This window comes from Medicago truncatula, chromosome 7, assembly GCF_003473485.1.
Source record: "Medicago truncatula cultivar Jemalong A17 chromosome 7, MtrunA17r5.0-ANR, whole genome shotgun sequence".
NCBI lineage: Eukaryota > Viridiplantae > Streptophyta > Magnoliopsida > Fabales > Fabaceae > Medicago > Medicago truncatula.
Window position 1 is genome coordinate 34,659,893 of NC_053048.1, and position 22,680 is coordinate 34,682,572.

The following is a 22,680-nucleotide window of genomic DNA, read 5'->3' on the forward strand; positions in this document are numbered from 1 at the left end:
AAAAAGTTACCTCTACTCTCTTTCTTGGTTCGTTTGGTTGCTCTCTCCCTTGTTCCGGTTTGTTTTGCTTCTTTTGGCTTGTGTTGTGTTGCTTCCGGTCCGTTTCGTGTTGTGTTGCTCCGGTTTTGGCTTGTGTTGTGTTGCTCCGGTCCGTTTCGTGTTGTGTTGCTCCGGTTTTGGCTGTGTTGATGGTGATTTGTGGTTGTATGGGTTTGATTTGAGATTTTGTTTAAGTTTTGTGTTGCTGGATTTTGATGAATCTATGAATATTCTTCATGAGTTCATGTTATTTTCTTTGTAATTTTTAGTGTTTGATCTGAAAAAGGGTTGGAAAAGTAGAAAATGAGTGTTTGTGAATTGCTGCTGATTTTTTGACGTGAACAGTGACTTCTGGCCCATTTCCCAATGATTGACAGTGTTTTTATAGTGACAAACTAGGGTTGGCTCTGGTACAAACCAATGACCAAAATGCCCCTGCAGCTGAGACTTGGAGAAAAAGATTTGACCAAAAAGATAAATAAATAAATAAAAAAAACAAAATGAATAAAACAAATAAAAAAAAAAAGAATAAAAAGAAAAGAGAAAGAAAGAGGTCACGTGAGTGACTTCTGTTTGTTTTTTTTTTCTAAAAAAATAAAAATAAAAAAGAATAATAATAATAAACAACTTAGCCTAAAAAAGAAAATAAAAAGTCCCTTCGGAATCTGACATGAGGTACTTCAAAGTATCCTCCCTGCCGAAATTTTGGTTAAAATGATTAAAAAGACACGCCTTTTAAAATGCGATTAGCCATTTTAAAATGACTTGCCTGTTATGACTAAAAGGATTATAAAATGCGTTTATAAAAATGCAAATGGAGTGATTTTAAATGTTGTAGAAAATGCAAGCGAGGACTTAAATGCAAGATGAAAGTTTTTTTTTAAATGATTAATGACGAAAACACGAGTTTTAAAAGGTAAAAAAACGAATAAAAGAGAATCTGAACTATTAAAAAATGTGGACAAAAAAGATTTCAAATGGTCCAAATTTGGGGTATGACATTATGGTAATGAGAACAAACAAAAACCAAAATCAAAATTAAAATAAGGAATAGCTACACTTGATTAGGGGAAGAAAACAAACCTTTTGAACCAATTTCAATTCTGTAGGATTAGATTTTAAGAAATTTAGGGTTTTATTTTAGGATTGAAGTAAACCCATTGCAAGGGGTAAATATGCTCTGTTTTTTAGGAGCAATACATATGCTCTGTTTAATAGCCAAACATTAGTTGAATTAGGTACATTCATTTGGATGTATTGTTAACCTGTTTAGTGACACTCCTTGTTCTTACCTCTTTTATTTACTTGTCAGGTACCTTCATTTGGGTATTTGACATGGCTTCTTCAAATGATGATTGGAAGCCAAGACTTGGAATAGAATTTGACACTAGAGAAGAGGCTGAACAGTTTTATCTTGCTTATGGTTTACGTGAGGGCTTCAGAGTTAGAGTACGCTTTACAAACAGGAAGAAAGACGGTAGTGTATCGTCATGTAGGTTTGTTTGTTGTAAGGAAGGAATACGGAAGAAAGAGGATAAATGTGCATATGAAGGAAAAATTCGGAGAGGAGAGACTAGAACGAAATGCTTAGCAAGAATTACACTTTCAAGTAAAAATGGAAAGTTGGTTATCAATGAGTTTGTAGAAAACCATAACCATGATCTACTAAATCGAGAGACAACCACATGCTTCGATCACATAGAAAGATAACTGAAGTACAAGCATATGGGATTGATATGGCCGATGACTCTGGATTAAGGCAGAAGAAAGTGTATCAACTTATGAGCACACATGCAGGGCATAGCGCTAATGTTGGATTTACAGAGGTGGATGTAAGAAACTATATCACTACAAAAAGACAAAGAAGTGCTCCTCCAAGTAAACACGCTCAATCTAGCCGTGTCCCACCTCAAAGAAGTTCACAGGTATATAAGTCGATACATAGATTACTTGTTTTAGTTTTACATGTACTTTCACTATTTTAATGTTGCACGATCATTTTAGGTTAGAGAATTAACAACTAATATGGTCAATGGAGTATCTTGTTCCGCGCCTCCAACTTATGAGCCCCCGCTAGCACGTGAGAATATGTTTGTTAGTTACACAACTATGTTGATGGTAATTTCATATTTTTTTTCATAAGGAACTATTCTTATACTAATTATTTTTCATCACACAATCATGATTCTAATTATTTTTTGTTATTAATGTAGGCACCTTTTGATGATACAAATATTGGAGCATTACTTTGACCTTCGATCTCAATCGAAAGAAACGGAGCTGGTTATTTTTTGAAAATTATTATGTGCAGTTAGTTTGCATCTACAGGGTTGTATTTTGGTTGGAATATACTGTCAAAATATTTTTATGTAATGTTTGTTTAGATCTACAGTGTTGTATTCTGGTTAGAATACACTGTCAATTTAAACAGACGCTGTCAAATGTGATTACGCAATGAATCACACTGTCAATATATTATGTACTCTTAGTTTCAATTTAGTGAATTGTGTGTATGCTTTGGTCATAGCATTAATTGTAAAATGCAGTTATAAAAGTGGATTGATGTAACAAAGTAGTGTAAACTAGTTAGTAATTTTGCACTAACAATTCAAATCCTTTATATACATCAATTAATTGTGCAATACCCCTGCATCACAACCCAAAAATGCCAGAAAAGAATTTAAAAACCACCCAAAAACCGGAAGGCAGCTGCTGCACCAACAAATACAACAGTGCAACACCCTCCAAACAGCAGAACCCAGACAACATAATTGACAGCAAAAGCCCAAAATCTGCAGACTCGTGGCACTACCGAACCTGTCAGCACCACAAAACTCTGCTGAACCAGAACAGAACAGCAGGAAAACCTGCTAAAACACACAGCTGAACCGAACAGAACAGCAGAAAAACCTGCTACACCCCACACTACTAACGATGGAATTAGCGCACTAAACAATCCCTCGGATTCTACAACCATTCATAAAAAATACACGGCTTTATATTGATGCTGAAAGAAATAATACTTAAGAATATTAAAACTTGAAGTACACAAATTGATGTTCCAACACTTTTCATTCATTGATATGTATAACATAGACAAAAGTAATATATTACATAACATGGACAGTCTTAACACAGACTTCCTAAAAGCCAAATGCTCACTATTAATTTTTCTCTTTTTCCTAAAGATCAAAAGGTTCTCCCTTTGTCAGTTGTCTCTACCATAAAAATAAGCTTACACAAATTTTCCCTAACTAGAAGATTGATTTAGACAATACAATTGATTTTGAACCCATTCATCATAATCTTGTAGCATCTGTTCAAGCGGCGGTGACACCGGAATTTCCACCATAGCGTGCATCATTATGTTTCCAAGACCCTCTAGTGAACAACCCAAATAGGCATCATGGTAAATGAGTGTGTATATCTCAAGTGTGAGATTCAACTTGACACCAAGTTCCAAATTTGATTCAGCATAAGCATCACCCCCATGTCATGTCATATTAGAAAGTTCCAAAGCCATTTGAACCAAGCAAGCAATATTTATCAATTGAGGAAGTTCCAAAGTCATTCGTTCAACTATGTAAGGCTTTTGGTACTAGATGCGGATCATAATCAATATCCTGTAAACAAAAACAAATTAGTGCAAAAAAGAACAGGAAGAGATTTGATCAAATGTATTTTATAGGAACATATGAAGCACGAAACAAACATCGGAAACGACATAACCATGTCGATACCGAAAATAATTTTAAAAAATGACATAATTCAATGTAATTATTTGTCGGGATCGTGTGTCCGACACCGACATCCATCACAGAGACACACCACACCTAATACTTCTTAGCACATAATTTATTGCATAACAATATCTAGAAGCTAATCAATCTAAACATGACTCAAACAACAAACTGAAAAGCAATTTTCCAATTTAGGTGTGGTAAGAGCAATTGGAAAACATGGAAAGAATAGGAAGAAGGAGAATATGTGTGTCGAGGAAGGGGATTTTCCAATTTTAAGAATGAACATGTAAAACCGTTGAAGAAGATGACTTCCCCTGAAGAAAAGATTATACGAATATAGAGCTATAGATCCGGCACGGTGGTTGGCAATGATTGAGCGACAGAGGATGAAAGTGATCGACGAAGAAATTGCTCCTTTCACGGAACTAAATGGACCAATGAAAAGCTCTATGCAAGAGGATGAAGAATATAGTCTTATTTATTTTCCTGATTAGATATGGCGGTCGGAATATGGTGGGTGGTGATGAGTGCGAAGGGGGAAGGAAATGAAAGGAATTGTTCAGTGTTTGTGCAAATAAAACGATTTATTTTTGTCTCAGTTTTTCTGTTTTTTTATTATTTTAAAAAGCCTTGACACGTGTCAAAATTTGATTGGTTCTATGTCACAATGTCACCATATTACTATGGCACTGAAGTGCTATGTCATTTAAATTCACATAATTAAGTTAATAATTATTATCCCATTATTTTTTTTTACCCACCAAGAGAAACATGGTAGAGTCCAAAAAAAAGAAAAGAATAATAAAATGAGGGAAATAGGAAATTTGAAATTGATTCAATGAAATTGATTGATTATAACGTGTAGAATGCACTTTATATAGTCATTCTATGGTAACTAATATAACCAACAAGCAACTAAGTATAATTAACTAACTAGTAAATATTTTAATCAGTAATAACAAATCTCTAACTGCATCTAACAGTCCCTTGCAAGTTGGAAGTGTAGCTAGATTAACATTTTCAAACTTGAGAAGAACAATAAAATTAGGGTGAGGCTGTGATGTATGGAAATATTTTCAACGGACATATGTACTCGCATCTTTAATTAGTAATTTAGGCACATATGCACAGCTCAATTGTATCAAGGCAGTTAAAAGCCATACCAACAATAGAAGCTCACTTTGATTTCTACAGGCCATTTTCTTATCCATGTCTTTCCTTCCTATTTGTTAAATAGGCTTGAATCTCATCCCAAAATTTGTCTAAAAGATAAAGGTACTCAAACATATTTATACAATCAAGAACCTGAAAACCTAACCCGGGAAACTTCAACACTATTCACAATCAAATTGGCCGAACTATTCTAACAGAGCATTGCTATATATCCCGAGAGAATGTGTACCGAGTGGATCGTGAAACAACACTTAGCCAATAAACTTGCTTGTTGGCCGGAAAATATGGGAGGTATAATGGGGCAAATATTTTTTTTTGGATGATAAATGGAGTAGCTATGGTGAAATTTTCGTTGGATTTCTTTCGTTATTCTAACACAAATGTAACACCTCAGGCTTAGCTAGGTATGGAAATTTACATAAACAGTTTAAATAATTCTTTACATATTTCTTCTAGGCATATAATCCTTTAAAATGCAAACTACGTATATAAAGATGTGATTCTCATGAATCACCGTATACCATTAAGAGTATTTCATTGGTAATTTATACCTAAAACTCCAAATCAAGACTTGTATACTCTCTCGATAGAAAAACAAAATCAATGTCATTTAGAATTAGATGATGTGACTTTATGGCTGATGATATAAAATAACTGAAAACAAATCAAATACCATTTTCCACCTAGAGGAGCAAGTAATGAATCACCACATCACACCATTAATTAAGTGTATTTCGTTGTTGGGAAGTATCTCATCTGTGAGATAGTCTTTGAGTGTTCCTTCACCTGCATCAGATGTAGCATATATCTTAGACAGATTCATACATATTTTTTCGTAGAAGGTATTGCATAATGATGAAAATACAAATCCTAATAGTTAGTTTACTCATTTCCTTGTTGTACAAGTAACAGATACTAGGGTTTTATATTTTACTGAATGTATATTTTAGGTTACCATGCCCTGAGATTCTTGTATATATACACATTGTAATCATTCTATCATCAATGAGAATTCACATTTATTCATTCTTTCTTGTTTCCTAATAAAAGGCATTAATGTGATGGATATCAAAAGTATACATTTTCCTCAAATACTGTTTCCTAAAAAAATACACCGAACTTTGGTTGAAAGATGTGCACATATTTACTGTTTCCTATGATGAAGAAAAAAACACAAATGTTAAAACATCAAAGCATTGCATGTATAATTAAACCTAAGTTTTTAGATCAATCTAGTGTGGTTTGAGTAGTAAGCGACTCAAACTAAGCTAAACATAGTTAGAAGTTTTATCTTTGACTTATGTTTATAGAAATACCATCCCCCACTTTTATTTAATACTTGCCACAGTAACATCTTTTAAAAAAAACAAAATTGACTAGAATTAGTTCAACTTCTAGAACAGTTATTTTATCCCTCCACCTCCAATTAAATTTTTAATTTAGGAACGTGCAATCGGCAAGGAGAAATATGGCCACAGAAATACAAACTGATGGAGAAGAAGATAAATTTACTTAACCAAAAATAAAATAAAATATAAATTTACTCTATTTGATTCAACACAACATGTACACAAATTGATGTTACAATTATAGGCCAAATAATTATAAAATACTTGATCACTAAGAAACTTAACATGAAAGCATTCATACGGTCCACTCATTTTCTTTCTTGATCTCTAGACTAATTAGACAAAACAACAAATTGATGTGGTCCATAAGCAACTTGCTTAGTGTATGTACAGGTCTTGTGCTTGTCAATTCTTCCACTGATAGCTTGCTTTAATTTCCAGCAATCAACAACATTAAATGTGACCTTCAACATTCATACAGAAGCAACAAAAATAAAAGTGAAGTGTGAAAATATATTTTGCAAGAGAGTGTGGTGATGGAAAAAGGGAAAGGAAGAGTTTGTGTAACTGGAGGTACTGGGTTTATTGGTTCATGGATTATCAAGAGACTTCTTGAAGATGGTTACACTGTTAACACCACCGTTAGATCAAATCCAGGTAACCCCTTTTTGAAAGAAAAAAATCTATAAAAACATTTGAACTACTTTTATGAATTAACAAAGAAAACAAAAATATAGTAAAAAATAGAATAAAATAATAATTAATTTTGTTTTTAGTCATTCTAAAATTTTGTTTTAGATAAAAATTAATTGTGTAAACATCTAATATAATGGTTTGAATCTTGAACATCTATTCTAATCATAACTTTTATCGTTGTCGCTCAACTCATCATCTAAATTGTCTAATTTCGACACGATGATGATTAGTGAATGTATATTGTATTTTTTATACAAACTTTTATAATATATTGTTGTGAATTCAAACAAATAAATCACATCAATAAAACTTATATGTTTGGAGCAAAGGAATTAGTATAATCAATGAATAAAGTAGTCTTAAGCAACGATAACAACAAACAAACTTATATCTAAGTGTGAAGCAATAACACAAACATATTTAAAGAAACAAAGATAAGATGTACCAAAAAAAAAGAAACAAAGATAAGAAAGAAGAGAAAGAAAACTACACATCGATATTGTTTATCCAGTTCAGTCCAATAAGACATACTCTGGGGAGAAAGCAACTCTCTGATCCAATATGATAGAGTGACACAAATAGGTTATAAGAAATTAACTTACAAGCTTACAAGTCACCCACACTCACAATGAATCCTTAGAGAAAATACTAAATGAAGGTTTTTACAAATATTTCTCATCCCAAGAAAAAACTCTCACCAAAGACACCCAGTCCTAAAGTTCTCTCCTTTGATTTTCCGAGTCTCTCTCTTGAAGCTCCCTAAAAAAATGAAGAATTGAAGCCTTATATAGGACCTAAAATATCCTGAGAATCGTTCAACGATTGGCACCCATCATGCCACGATTTGTTGTTGGTACACCAATACAGTACTAACTTTATTCCGTTAATCGTGCCACAATTTCATGCATAGGTGACACAATATTTCCAATAGCAAACTCCGAGGAAAAGAACCAAAATCTTGCCACAATCTCATGCTTACGGTGCCACAATTTTTCTAGAACTTCAACATCCAGTTTTGAGCCAAATTTCAACATATATAATCTCGCCCCCACCATTCAAATTTTTTGGATCCGTTCCTGGTCAAACACATAATCTCATCCCTATATTCTTAGGTTGTTTTGTCAACCTCTCAACTAAAATTCAAATCACGTGCGAATTTTGTATAGTTGTTGTTATTAATATTATTGTTTTCCATGAAACGATAGATATGTAAGCGAAATTATGCAAATTGCAGGGCAAAAGAAAGATGTTAGCTTCCTCACAGATCTTCCAAATGCATCTCAAAAGCTACAAATTTTCAATGCTGATCTTAGCAACCCTGAAAGTTTCAATGCAGCAATTGAAGGGTGCATTGGAGTATTCCACACAGCTACTCCAGTTGATTTTGAACTGAAAGAACCAGAGGAAATTGTGATAAAAAGAACCATTGATGGGGCATTAGGAATTCTAAAAGCATGCAAAAATTCAAAGACAGTGAAAAGAGTTGTTTACACCTCAAGTGCTTCTGCTGTGTGCATGCAAAACAAAGAAGTAGAGGTAATGGATGAAAGTTATTGGAGTGATGTGAATAATCTTAGAACTTTGAAACCTTTTGCTTGGTCATATGCTGTTTCTAAAACCCTAGCTGAGAAAGCTGTTCTTGAATTTGGAGAACAACATGGTTTGGATATTGTGACTCTTCTACCCACTTTTGTTGTTGGACCTTTCATTTGTCCTAAGCTACCTAGTTCTGTCCATAGTTCACTAGCTTTCTTATTTGGTAAGTGAAGTTTCTTCTTACCAAGTTTCCCATTGGTTCTTGGATTATTGTGAAAGTATTTTCTTGATTGTTTTATTTCTTAAATTTATAAAAATTAACAAAGGAATTTTCATGCAGGTGGTATTAACAAGAATCCATTGATGCTTGTATCTCGTACTGGTATGGTGCATGTTGATGATGTGGCTAGAGCACATATATTTTTACTTGAACATCCTAATCCAAAAGGGAGATATAATTGTTCACCATTCATTGCAAATATTGAAGAAATAGTTGACCTTGTTTCTTCCAAGTACCCTGAACTTCAAATGCCAACATCCAAGTGAGTTTTACATGTTAGTCCATGCGTTTCATTTGTTTCTTGTAAATTATATGTCACTTTGCAATATCAATGAATCATTAATATTTATTTCTCTATTATGCCACTTACTATTTATTACTTTTTTTTTTCAATTCTTTTAATTTATGTTTTTCATTCCATTAATAAAAGATTTTTTTTAAAATAACTCACAATTACTCTTTTCTATAAGACATTACCTTACATTAATTCTTCATCATGCGTATTTGCAAGAATGAAATATAAAGTGGAACGGAGAAAGTAATTCGTTGTTCTTCTCCATAATAACTTGACTAAATTTATGTGATCTTTATTTCGTTGTTACTAATATTATTCAGTTGTTTTCATCTTCTAGAGAGCTTATGGGAGTTAAAGGTCCTAAGTTTCCACATTTAACCTCAAAGAAACTCATGGATGATGGATTCAAGTTCAAATATAGCCTTGAGGAAATGTTTGAGGACGCAATTGAATGTTGCAAGGAAAAGGGTTATCTTTGAACCATATATGAAGTTAACATGATGATTGATAAGTACTTTTTAAGACCTTTAAATAGTAATTTTTTTTTAAAAAAATATATGTAATCAATGCATCGGATTGAAATATTTAACTTTTATGTAAAAATATCTTCTTTTGGAATGTTTAAAGAGTGTCTCAGGACACTCGTTAACATGACCCATTAATAAATTATATGTCGTTTGACATGAACTTCAACCTCAATAGATGGACATTTTTTTGCATTAAACGCATAATCACATATACATTGTCCGAGCTAATCACCATTTCAACAAGTAGATCTGTGAAGTTGATTCACACGGTTCCGTGAGCATAGTTCAATGGACATGCATGACATTGTATTATGTATGTAGAAGTGGGGGTTCAAACTCATGATTCTCTCATTGAAGGTGAATTCTAGCTTCTAAGCTATTTGAAAAAAAAATCAAACTAAACAAGCTAATTAATAAAACTCTATAAAAAAATTTAATAAAACCACATGTGATTATCTTTAAATATCAAAGGGATGCTTGATATCTTGTACTTGGTCAATTTGAAAATCTCATAATCATATGCTCTTCGTCAGCAGGAAATCAAAACTATCTGAATGGAAGTGTAAAAATTTATCTTTGGGAGGTAGGTTGATCCTGCTTAAGTCCGTTTTGTCTTTTATTCCGGTTTATTTTCTTTCTTTTTTCAAAGCTCCCTCAAGTATTATTTCTACATTTGATTCTTTATTTACTATTTTTTTTTTGGGGGGGGGGGGGGGGGGGGGGGGGGCGGGGGGAGTGGAGGATGAGGTTATTTGCGTGGGATGAGGTTTTGGTGGGGGAGTGTGTGGAGAGACTGTATGTTCTTGTTTTGCAGGTTGGCATGGCTGATAGGTGGGTGTGGAAACTTCACCATTCCAACAAATACATCTTGCAATCTACGTATTCTTACTTAACAGCGGTTGATACTAATATTACTGAGGATTTTCATCATTTTTTGTGGCATAAAGCGGTTCCGTTAAAGGTTAATATTTTTGTATGGCGTCTCTTTCTGAATAGACTTGCTACAAAGGATAATCTACGGAAGAAAATATTCTGGATGTTTCACTGGTATCTTGTGCGGCTTCATGTGGGGCTGTAGAGAACAAAGACCATTTGTTTTTTAAGTGTGATCACTAGTCGTTTGTGGCTTCTGATATCCCATTGGCTTGATATCGATACAGTTCTGTTGAGGAAAAATCCCTAATTAATTTTAAAGATAATAAACTTTAAATGATTAAGGATTAAATGGACTTTGATTAATTCCTTGGTATTTAACTTGTGCTCTTGAGTGTTTTTACTAAGATAGGAACAAGGTTTGAATCATACCAAGATGCATAAAATCAAAGGACATTGAATCCATGAACTAATTCTGAAGTTCAGAAAGTTAGTTCAGAATGTTGATCAGAGAGTTGATCAGAACATTTTGATGATAGTCCAGAAGGTTGTTCATAAGCAACCCAGATTCATCAAGAACGTGAAGAACATGCAAGTACACTTGACATGAATAAAAGGTCCAGGAAAGTACATCTGCATGGATCTATCAACAAATAAAGGCATGGATAAGGAACTATGTCAAAAGGATCTTTAATGTTCATCCAAGCCTATGAACATTAAAGTACTAGGAATATTCCAATGAGAATATTATCCTAGATGATGCATTCACTGCACTTCAGTTGTGTCTTACTATTAGGTTTGATTACATTAAAAGTTAAGTCTTACAAATCAACCTAAAGTAAGAACAAATGGAACATTCTAAGATCAGAATGTTCACTTCTGCACATGCTTCCAGCCATGAACAGTGTAGTTGGTGGAAAGATGGAAAAGCTAGCAAAAGGAGATCTTGCATCAGAGATAACGTGTACTCTGATATGAATCAAGCAAATCTCCTTGAAGCATGGGCCTGAAGATTGCAGATCCACTATCCTCTCACTCCTGCACCAAATCCAAGACAGATTTGAATCAACTTTATCCTACTTTTTCAAGCAACTTTTGATGCATATGGAGAAGTAACTTTTGAAGGATAAAACTTGAACAAATCTCATGTCACGTATTGGATGGATCCAGAAACTCATCAGACATTCATCCTTGATGAACCCAGATGAAGAACATCATGAATATCAAACATTCTGATGGTCAAAATGTTCAGCTCAGCACATGCTTACTTTATGAACAGTACAGTAGGTGAAAAGCAAAAAACAAAAGCAAAGCAAATCTGTCTTGTTCAACAAGAGATAGACACGTATGGGAGTTGGTACAGTACAAGGACCACACATTCCCTCAAAGCATGGGCATGAAGATGCAGAATCCCACTAGATCTTTCCTGCACCGGTCCCAAGGCATCTGGGGAAGGAACATTCTGATGTATGTGAAAAAGCCCATACCTTGATTGTTGCCCAGAAATTCATATGAACAGCATATGACACGCCTAGAAATTCATGTGTTCATTCATACATGATGAACCCAGATGAAGATCATCATGAACACAACAACATTCTGATGTTCATCAGATATCAGAATGTTTGCCCAGAATTTCAAGTTAAAGCTTGTGGGACCCAGGACACATGGCATAACACCATTGGACACCCTACAACGGCTATATGAGCCCAAAGACTCTATAAATAGATATCAAGGTCGTAGCAAAACTTGCACCATTGCAAAGCATACAAGAAAACAACAAAGATTGTTTGAAGCTCTTGCAAATTGAAATTGATCAATCTCTAAGGCTTTTGTTTCCTTAGTGCACATCAATACTCTTTGTTATCTCTTTTAAAGATAACTTCTTCTTCATCCTCTGTTTGTTTATCAAACATTCAAACTCCACACAAATTGCAAAGCGTACAAGAAAACAACTTGATTTTGTTTGAAGCTCTTGCAATCTGAAATTGATCAATCTCTAAGGCTTTCGTTTACTTAGTGCAAATCAATACTCTCTGATAACTTCTTCTTCTTCCTCTTTTGTTTGATTCACAAACATTCAACCTCCATACAAATTGTAACAAAGTCTCATCTAGCTTTAGAGGTACTAAAGTGTTAGTTTGAGCAAAGGTTGTAAAAGTCTAAGTGGGTAACTTAGCAAGAAGAAAAACAAATCTCATATAGCTTTAGGGGTACTAAAGTGTTAGTTTGAGCTGAGTTTGTAAAAGTCTAAGTGGTTAACTTAGCAACAAGGTGCAAGCCTGCTGAGGCTTAGAGAATACAGTTGTTGTAATTGTTCAGGTGAACAAGGATTGTAAGGTGCAGGATTTGAGAGGTTATCTCAAGCATCATAGTGGAAACTCTCACGAGATTGTGAGGAGTGGACTAACGCACATTGGGTGAACCACTATAAATTTCTGTGTGTTCTTTCTCTCTTCCCTATACTCTTTAATTACAGTATACACAACACACACTTACACATTTACTTTATTAAACTATTTGTGTGTATGAACTTCAGAACGTTCTGAAGTCAGAATATTAACTTAACTATTCCAAGTAAACTACTTGAGAATCACTTTTAAGTTTCAGGTTAATTTTTAAAGGGTCACAATTCAAACCCCCCCTTCCTTGTGACTATTTTATCTACTTCAAGTTCTTCATGGCGATTTATATACTCATTCAAATCAGTTTTGTGCTCTTGGAGGGTTCTCAAAAAATTCAAGGACAACCTTCTCTATTATTTGGATTTCGGTCTTATTTGTTATCTAGAAAAATCGTAACAATAGAATTTTTAATAATCATTTTGATCAGCTTACAGGACTTCTGGAAAAGGTTAAACTCCAAACATATTGGTGGTTGAAAACGAACTACGTTACGTTCGACTTTGACTATCCCTTTTGGAAGCAAAATCATTTACGTTGTTTTCAAACTGCTATGTGATTTCGTTTTTTGTTTCTTTGGCTGTTGGTAACCTGACTGTATTGTACATACACTTTTAACAGTTACTCTAACACGCATTGTGTTTGAGGGGCTGTTTGTTTGTTTATTTAATATAATTCGCTTCCTTTATTAAAAAAAAATCAAAGCATTGCATGTATAATTAAACCTAAGTTTTTAGATCAAACTAGTGCTGTTTGAGTGGTAAGCGACTCAATCTAAGCTAAACATGCGGTTAGAAGTTTTATCTTGCCTTATGTTTATGAGTTACTTAGGAGATACAACTTTCTTTCCTTTTTTTAGATGTAAGTTATTCAATACCAACATTTCAACAGTGGTACATAGAAATACCATGCATCCCCCACTTTTATTTGATACTTGACAGTAACATCTTTAAAAAAAAAATATCTGACAGTAGCATTAGTTCAACTTCTAGAACAGTTATTTTATCCTTCCATCTCCAATTAAATTTTTAATTTAGGAATCTGCAATCAGCAAGGAGAAATTAAATATGTCCATAGAAAATTGTCAATCAATGATATCAGTGGGTGGGGCATTAGAAATATTACAAAGCTGATTCACTGAACACAAACAGATAGAGAGGAAGATAAATTTTACAATCACGTACATCAAGAGGCTTTTATAGGCCAAATAATTATAAAATACTTCATCACTAAGAAGAAACTCATCATGAAAGCATTCATACAGTCCACTCATTTCCTTTAATTTCTTCATGTCTAGACTAATTAATTAGACAAAACAACAAACTTGATGTGGTCCATAAGTAACTTGTGCTTGTCAATTCTTCCACTGATAGCTTGATTTAATTTCCAACAATAAAAAACATTAGATATGTTTATATATACATTTCAATGTGACCATCAACCTTCATACAAAACTAACAAAAGTAAAAGTGAAGTGTGGAAATATTTGCAAGAAGAGTGAGGTAAGCTAGTAATGGAAGAGGGAAAAGGAAGAGTTTGTGTGACTGGAGGTACAGGGTTTATTGGTTCATGGATTATTAAGAGACTCCTTGAAGATGGTTACACTGTTAATACCACTGTTAGAGCTGATCCAGGTAACCCTTTTTTAAAGTAGAAAAAACTATAAACTAATGAACTACATATTGTTATTGGATTTTAATGATATTATTTAATTTTTATATTGTTTAGTATCTCATTTGAATTAGAATTAAGTTGTACATCGTATTATTAAATTCATTTTTCTTCAATTTTTATTAAAAAAAAAAGGCTTAAATATGTATTTGATCCTTGCAATTAGGGGTCGTTTAGAAATTGATCCCTGTAATCGCTAATCCTGGCAATTTACCCCTGCATTGTTTAATCATTTAAAATTTCGTCCCTCTCCCCACTTAATCACTGCCACGCCACATGAAATTCCAATTTTACCCCTGAGTTTTCAATTCTTTCTTCAATATTTTGTCCTCTTCTTAAGGGCAAAATTGGAATTTCATGTTTGGCAGTGATTGCCACGTCATCAAATTAGTGACGTGGCAGTGATTAAGTTGGTCAAAGGACTAAATTTTAAATGATTAATGATTGCAAGGCTAGTTTGCAAGGATTAGCGAATACAGGGACCAATTTTTAAACGACCCCTAATTGCAAGGATCAAATACATATTTAAACAAAAAAAAAAATATCTTCTTCAATTAAAAAAAGTTAAATTACCCGAAAAAAATAGAGATAAAAAAAATATGCCACTAAAAGACATTTGAATTACTTTTTTGAATTAACCAAGATAAAAAAATAGAGTCAAAATGTATAATATAATAAGACTTAAATAAGTTTTTGGTCTTTATAGATATAGATTTTTTTAAAAAATTTATATATCATATTTTTTTTGGTCTAGTAAAAATGTATAATACAATAAGACTAAATTTTTCTTCATCTTTTAAATGTTTTCGGTCAATATTTTTTATCTTTCTTTTAATAAACTCATAAGTATCCTTCAAAATTCTGAATTATTTTTTGCAGTCAAGTTTAGTAAATTATAAAAATTTCTCTTGCAAAAATTTAGAATTTTTAAACAAAAGATAAATTAAATATAAATTTTTAAACATGAACGGTAGACACGGGTTAACTCAAAAATAGATAAAAAAAAATGTTATTAGAAAACTTTTTTTCTGAAGGAATTGTTAGAAAACATTTGAATGGCTATTGTTTGAGAAAAAAATGAGGGATTAAAAATGAAACATATTTATAGGAATTTATTTAACTCTAATAATAAAAAGTATTTTTTTATATATTTAAATAAACTGATATGACAAGTTTAAATAAAAAATTGTATGTAATCCAGTCTTTTTAGATGAACACAGTGATACCCTTAAAGTTTGGTTGGATAACGTACTCATAATCTAATTATACAATGTCATGTCATTTTTTGTATTAATTTATTTTTAAATGAGTTGTGCATTTGGGGTAGGGACGGATACCCAACCAAATTTCAATGTTTCTAAGAATTCTGCGTCTTTTAAGCCATATTTCTGAAAAATACTTAGGTTTTTTTTTTTTTTTTGTCGAGGTTTGAACCCTAGACCTTGCATATTTTATGCATTGTTCATACCAACTGAGTTAAGCTCACGAGGACAATACTTAGATTTTGAATTTGAATGAAAGACTAATCTAACTCTAGTCTGATTTAGACAAAGATAATAGACCCTATCATTTGGACAAACATATTCTCATTCAATATATTTTTTAAGAAATATTCTCATCCCTATACTATTTATGAAGCACAAACTCCGACATAGACATCTGACATAGACACATTGACACCACTAATGTAAATAGCATAGGATTTTTTTTTTTTGAATGGCAAAATATATTATTTATATATATCGGGGATTAAATCCAAAGTATTACACCAATAAGAAAAATAAAAGCCCCCAAAACACCCGGCGAGAAATCAACAACACAACAAACCCCAAACCCCAAAGATAAAAAAAGCAGCTGACAATGATTTGATGCTACAATCGATCAGACACAACCACCACTCAACTTCCGGTAAGACGGAGGAGCCCACCAACAAAGCCTAAAAGAACCTGCGTCAGAAAACTAGCTCCCGATCTCGAATCAAAAGTGATCGGTCCACCAGACTCCCGACACAAATCATAAAGACACCCCTCAACTCACGAACCACCAGAGCAAACACCATAACCTATCCAAAAACTCGGCCCACCATAATCCAGATGCCAAATTCACAAGACAGAAACAGTGGAATAGTAGCACAAATCGATCTAGCTCGAAACAGATTCAAACCAAAACAAGCCACAAAATCAAACATCACAAGCACCGCCACGAACACCGATTCAGCACCACCCTCTGGACCACTGTACCTATATATTATTAATTTATATTATTAATTTATTTATAAAAGATATAAACTAAGAATCAAAATACATACATATGCATTTAACTTGAGCAATTTATTTCATTAAATAAAGTTCTATAACAAGATACAATAGCAATTGATCTTTATTTATCCATCTACCATCGAAAAATTTAAAAATGCATTTGTAATAAACTTTAATGTCTATAAACCCTCCTTGATAAATATTTCTCACACATCTTTAACTCTTGAATCTACTGTGTGGAAGCAGAGGAAAAAAAAACCCAGATATTTATCTAAGTTGTCCAACAGACCTCATATAAGTGTTATATAGGTATCAGACACCGGTCCAAAAAGTGTTGAAGTAAAGAAGAAAACAACTTATTTATGACACTTGTTTGACACATGTCGTACGAGTGTCATATGCTGTTGGGCACCGCGACATGTCTAATCCTAAAGGTGTTCGTGCTCCATAGACCATATATTCTTAGGTTGTTTAATCAAGTGTGAATTTTGGTTATTTGTTGTTATTAATAATATTTATGTTATCCATGTAATGAATCTAACGATATCTATGTAAGCGAAATTATGTATATAGCAGGGCAAAACAAAGATGTTAGCTTCCTCACCAATCTTCCAAATGCAACCCAAAAGTTAAATATTTTCAATGCTGATCTTAGCAACCCAAAGAGTTTTAATGCAGCAATTGAAGGGTGCATTGGAGTATTCCACACAGCTACTCCAATTGATTTTGAACTGGAAGAACCTGAGGAAATAGTGACAAAAAGAACCATTGATGGAGCATTAGGAATTCTAAAAGCATGCAAAAATTCAAAGACATTGAAAAGAGTTATTTACACCTCTAGTGCTTCTGCTGTGTATACGCAAGATAAAGAAGAAGATACAATGGATGAAAGTTATTGGAGTGATGTGAATATTCTTAGAACTTTGAAGCCATTTGCTTGGTCATATGGTGTTTCTAAGACACTAGCTGAGAAAGCTGTTCTTGAATTTGGAGAACAACATGGGTTGGATATTGTGACTCTTGTACCACCTTTTGTTGTAGGACCTTTCATTTGTCCTAAGCTACCTGGCTCGGTTCATAGTTTACTAGCTTTCTTATTTGGTAAGTGAAGTTTCTTCTTACTAAGTTTCCCATTGGTTCTTGGATTATTGTGAAAGTATTTTCTTGATTGTTTTATTTTTTAAGGCCAAATATCACGTTTGGTCCTTTTAGTTTGACAGAATTCTCAAGTTAGTGTTTTAAGTTTCAAAAATTTGAAATAGATCATTTTAATTTGACAGAATTCTCAAGTTAATCCTTTAAGTTTCAAAAGTATCAAATAAGTAATTTTAGTTGATAAACTATTTCACTGTTACCCCTGCTGTCAGTTAATAATTAATTGATGTTGATGTTGCCGTTAAGTTGTTGACTTTGATCAAAATGCTTCCTATTAAAAGCTTCAGGGTGTCAAAATGTTACGTTTAATGGTCACAAATATCATTTTAGCACTATAAATGTCGTTTAATAGTGCTAGAAAGGCTTTCGTTGTTGTAAATAGCTGCATTTCTAGCACTATAAATGATCATATGTGACCATTAAACGTAGCGTTTTGACACCTGAACCTTTTAAAAGGCAACATTTTGATCCAAGTCAACAACTTAACGACTAAATTAGCATCAGTTAAACGAATTATATTGACAACAGGAGTAACGGTGAAATAGTTTATCAACTAAAAGGATCTATTTAAAACTTTTGAAACTTAAAGGACTAACTTAAAAAATATGTCATACTAAAAAGACCAAAAATGATATTTAACCATTTCTTAAATAGACGAAACTTAACAAAAGGAAGTTGCATTCAGGTGATATTGACAAGCATTCCTTATTGCTTGTATCTCGTACCGGTATGGTGCATGTTGATGATGTGGCTAGGGCACATATATTCTTACTTGAACATCCTAACCCAAAAGGGAGATATAATTGTTCACCATTCATTGCAACTATTGATGAAATAGCTGACCTTGTTTCTTCCAAGTACCCTGAACTTCAAATGCCAACATCCAAGTGAGTTGTCCTTCTCCATGTTAATAACTTACTAAAATATTATGTGATATTTCTTTTAATGTTAGTATGTTACTTATACTATTCAATTTGTGTTCATCTTCTAGAGAGCTTATCGGAGTTAAAGGTTCTAAGCTTCCGCAATTAACCTCAAAGAAACTCATGGACGCTGGATTCAAGTTTAAATATAGTCTTGAGAAAATGTTTGAGGATGCAGTTGAATGTTGCAAGGAAAAGGGTTATCTTTGAATCATATGAAGTTAACAGGATGATTGATAGTAATTAATAAATCATATGTCGTTTGACATGTACTTCAATCTCTATAGATGGACTTATTTGCATTAAACACATTGTCCGAGTTAATCACCATTTGAACATATAGATTTGTGAAGTTGATTCACACGGTTCCGTAAGCATAGCCCTGTGTTGGCATGCATGACATTGTATTATGTATGTAGAAGGGGTTCAAACTCATGATTCTCCACTTTAAGGTGAATTTAGCCTCTAAACTACTTGGAAAAAAAATCCAACTAAACAAGCAAATAAATAAAACCCTAAAAAAAAAAAAAAAAACGCCTGTGATTATCTTTAAATATCAAAGGGATGCATGGTGTCTTGTACTTGGTCAATTTGAAAATCTCAATAATATGCTCTTCATCACCAGGAAATCAAAATATATGGATTATATTCACAACGACGTACAATTGGTTATTATATGTAGGAAAATGTTAACCGCTCCTCTTAAGGTACTAGTTAAGGAATCAAATATGGTCGTATTTGCATTGAAAGTTGTATAGTTAATGCATTAAAAGCTTAAAAAATAACATTTTTTTAGTTAAAATTTTCTCTTTTGGCTTCCTTAACCAGTGCCCCAGAGACACTAGTTAACAAGACCCTATTCATAATATTAATGATTTGACAATAAATAAATGAATATTTTCTCAAAGTTTATCTTTGCACCAGGGATATTTTTTTTAGTGGGGGAAACTTCACATTTTCTTTAAGTTCTTTTCTTTTTTCACTCATTAAGAAGGGATAGTTTTATGTTATTTTTGACCTAGAATCACTTATCTACATCTTTTTTTTCCTTTCTTTCAATCTAAATAATAGATTTTCACATATATCAAAACTTCTTTTATTTTTTTTTTGTTATTTCGTCGTCTGAGTGCGGCATTGTGTTGTTCGTCATCTTGTGCAACATTGTTTTATTTTGCATCTTGTTGCAGTGTTCGTTTGATTCATATTGAAAGATCAACTTTCAATTATAAATTAAGTCAATGATTTGGGCGTGAACGTTGCAGATAAGTATTCCAATCACTTAAATTTTATCCTATTATTTGTAGACATTTCGTCCTTCTATTGGTTAATAAGAAGATGTGTCCATCTTAATGTGTTAATTACAAAATATGAGTCTGTTTGAAGTTAACCATTATTAGCTAGAGATAATTTATATAGGAAATAACAAAATTTATTATTTTCCTATTTAATTTTATTGTTTTTTTTACATATATACAATTGTTCATTTTAAAAAATCTTTATGTTAAGTAAAACTAATACATATTTTTAAAAATAAAATACAAAATATTTGAACAAAGTACTAGGGCTTTTCTACAAAATGTTCGGAATTCTTTCTCAACTCAACATCTAGAATCTATATTTCTTTTTATTTCTCACAGTTTCCCTCTATTTGATATAATCTTATTGGATGTGTTCAAACAAACAGTAAATATAAATATTACTTCTGTTCAAAAAAATATATAAATATTACTTTCTTTGGGCGAGAATTCGTATCTTAATTCAGAAACCTCTACCTCGGCTGATATAATATGATAAAATAATAATACCGGTCACAGATCAATTCGGCTGCTATCTAAAATCCTCTTCCTCATTTTTTTTTGTCAAATAGCTTAATAGTTAGAAAGCTCCAGATGAATAAGTGTGATCTGGAGTTCGAACTCCAACCTCTACATATTATAATACATCGTTCCTGTCAATCGAATTAGACTCGTGGAGACACTTTTTATCAATTTTTCACTGGGTTATAGCTATTTAAGATTGTACATGTGACGTTCGGTCGGAAAAATAAATACTTAAAGTTTAAAAGAACATACCCATAGAAAAGTCCTATGTAATTTTGTCTATTGAAATTATGAGAGTACATTTGAAAGTCAATTAATGACAGATTTAATATTGAATTTTTGTGTGTGGAGTCAAAATAGTACAATTTTAGAATAAATAATGAATGATATAGTCTTGCACGAAAAAGGTATATAAAAGAAGGATATATGTGTGTGTAGTGTACACTAATAATCAGGAAGAACCGGTAAAATTAGAAGTAGAAGGAAAAGAAAAAAAAAATTAAGCAAACCACGAAGGAAGAGTGTGATAATGGAAGAAGGGAAAGGAAGAGTTTGTTTAACAATAATGTGCCTAAGATCAATGATGGCTAATGAGATGTACAAGTTTATGCATTAAGTTATTTGTGATGAATCAACTAATGAAATAATCAGTTTATTTTTCTGAATAATAACCCCTTTAATATACAAAAGTTCAAGTTATTACTTGCTCAAAAAAAAAAAGAGTTATTACTTGTAAAAATCAAATTGAAGTTAATTTTGCAATTGAATTGCCACGATGAATAAATATAGACTTAAATGTAATTTTGACCTCTCAAGTTTCGCAAATGTGCCTTGGAAGAGTTTGCCGTCCATTTGAGTTACACAAAGTTCAATGGATTAATCTCTGCGGTTGTGCGCACCAAAGATACCAAATGAAAAAAACAAAATTTAATACTTGACAAAAAAACTAAACTATAATGGGATTGCGCGCCAAAAAAATAATGCAATTATTATTTGGAAATAAATAGATATAATAAAGAAGCAATAGAAAAATGCCACGTAAGTTTAACTCGGTTGGTAGTTTCATATATAAACTCTTTGTTAGATAACTTACATGATAAAAAAATTCACAAGATTTTGTTTTTTTTTTTTTGGTACCTAGAAGAGATGGCAAAGTCATCATAAACTCAAACACACAAAAATGGAGGTACCAGAGTTCGAATCCCGATCATGACGTCCAGTCTAACAATTTCGGCGTATTTGCGAGTTGAGCTAAAACTTATGAAACAAAAACTGATAAGATATTTAATATGTTGGAACACATATTCAAATAAATGTTTTTCATGTCTGAGTTTCGCCGCTCCGCTCCCTGGAAAGAAAAAAAAGAAAAAGGTTTTAGATTAAACTTGCATGGTCTGAGGGGTAAGGGGCTCAAATCTTGATTTACGGCTCATGTACATAATAATCATTTAACAATATGAAAGAAAATTAAATGGCTCAGTTCTCTTTTAATTTTAGTCCTAGTTTTTATTATCCTATATTTTTATTAATTAATCAAGGTTTTTCTTATTTTTAAAAGTTAAAACAAATTATAAATAGAAATTAGGAGGCTTTGGTAGCTCAATTAGTTTTAAGTGTTAAAGGAGTTTGAGATCCGGTTCAAATCTCGGAGAAAGAGAAAAATATTTATCTAAGAGCTAATTCTAATATTGAATGGTTTAATTATGGGAAGGGAGAACTCATATTCGACACGAGAGATTAGTCTCTTCAACTGCGTGTAGAAGATACTCGGTTCACACAACGGTTCATCCCGTGCTCTAATGGTTATGGGAAGAGCCGTTGTATCAGCAAATAACGTGGACAGTTTAATAACGGCATGGAAAACTTGGTGCAATAAGTCGCACATATACTTCCATGCCTTTGCTGAACAATTAGAAGAACAACGGATTCAGAGAGAGAAC

At 32.6% G+C, this 22,680-nt stretch overlaps 3 protein-coding genes across 7 annotated transcripts; all 3 read left to right on the plus strand.

The window, feature by feature from the left end:
* The first annotated feature begins 1,374 nt into the window (after positions 1 to 1,374).
* On the plus strand, positions 1,375 to 1,749 carry LOC120577065 (protein FAR1-RELATED SEQUENCE 5-like). Its single transcript, XM_039827973.1, has one exon. It carries the CDS (start codon positions 1,375 to 1,377, stop codon positions 1,747 to 1,749), a length of 375 nt encoding a protein of 124 aa, XP_039683907.1.
* Positions 1,750 to 6,642: 4,893 nt separating this feature from the next.
* LOC11427276 (vestitone reductase) lies at positions 6,643 to 9,835 on the plus strand. 4 transcript variants are annotated; one of them, XM_024770170.2, is made up of 4 exons: positions 6,643 to 6,961; positions 8,235 to 8,759; positions 8,877 to 9,091; positions 9,449 to 9,591. In XM_024770170.2, exons 1-3 carry the CDS (start codon positions 6,841 to 6,843, stop codon positions 9,080 to 9,082), a joined length of 852 nt encoding a protein of 283 aa, XP_024625938.1. In that variant the 5' UTR covers positions 6,643 to 6,840; the 3' UTR covers positions 9,083 to 9,091; positions 9,449 to 9,591. The 4 variants fall into 4 exon arrangements, with proteins under 4 accessions (XP_024625938.1, XP_039683671.1, XP_039683670.1 ...); XM_039827737.1 differs by having other exon boundaries at positions 6,647 to 6,961; positions 8,206 to 8,759; positions 8,877 to 9,078; positions 9,449 to 9,835; XM_039827736.1 differs by having other exon boundaries at positions 6,647 to 6,961; positions 8,337 to 8,759; positions 8,877 to 9,078; positions 9,449 to 9,835.
* A 4,305-nt stretch (positions 9,836 to 14,140) lies between these two features.
* On the plus strand, positions 14,141 to 19,371 carry LOC11425962 (vestitone reductase). 2 transcript variants are annotated; one of them, XM_003623668.3, is made up of 4 exons: positions 14,141 to 14,547; positions 17,419 to 17,943; positions 18,683 to 18,884; positions 18,989 to 19,371. In XM_003623668.3, exons 1-4 carry the CDS (start codon positions 14,427 to 14,429, stop codon positions 19,128 to 19,130), a joined length of 990 nt encoding a protein of 329 aa, XP_003623716.1. In that variant the 5' UTR covers positions 14,141 to 14,426; the 3' UTR covers positions 19,131 to 19,371. The 2 variants fall into 2 exon arrangements, with proteins under 2 accessions (XP_003623716.1, XP_024625873.1); XM_024770105.2 differs by having other exon boundaries at positions 14,144 to 14,547; positions 17,416 to 17,943; positions 18,989 to 19,365.
* Positions 19,372 to 22,680: the final 3,309 nt, after the last annotated feature.

Coding starts and splice junctions, on each gene's coding strand:
- LOC120577065 (XM_039827973.1), top strand. CDS start 1,375: ATGGCTTCTTCAAATGATGATTGGAAGCCAAGACTTGGAATAGAATTT.
- LOC11427276 (XM_003623666.4), top strand. CDS start 6,841: ATGGAAAAAGGGAAAGGAAGAGTTTGTGTAACTGGAGGTACTGGGTTT. Junction 6,962..8,234: donor CACCGTTAGATCAAATCCAG/GTAACCCCTTTT, acceptor TGCAAATTGCAG/GGCAAAAGAAAGATGTTAGC. Junction 8,760..8,876: donor TTCACTAGCTTTCTTATTTG/GTAAGTGAAGTT, acceptor ATTTTCATGCAG/GTGGTATTAACAAGAATCCA.
- LOC11425962 (XM_024770105.2), top strand. CDS start 14,427: ATGGAAGAGGGAAAAGGAAGAGTTTGTGTGACTGGAGGTACAGGGTTT. Junction 14,548..17,415: donor CACTGTTAGAGCTGATCCAG/GTAACCCTTTTT, acceptor TTATGTATATAG/CAGGGCAAAACAAAGATGTT. Junction 18,885..18,988: donor CTTCAAATGCCAACATCCAA/GTGAGTTGTCCT, acceptor TTCATCTTCTAG/AGAGCTTATCGGAGTTAAAG.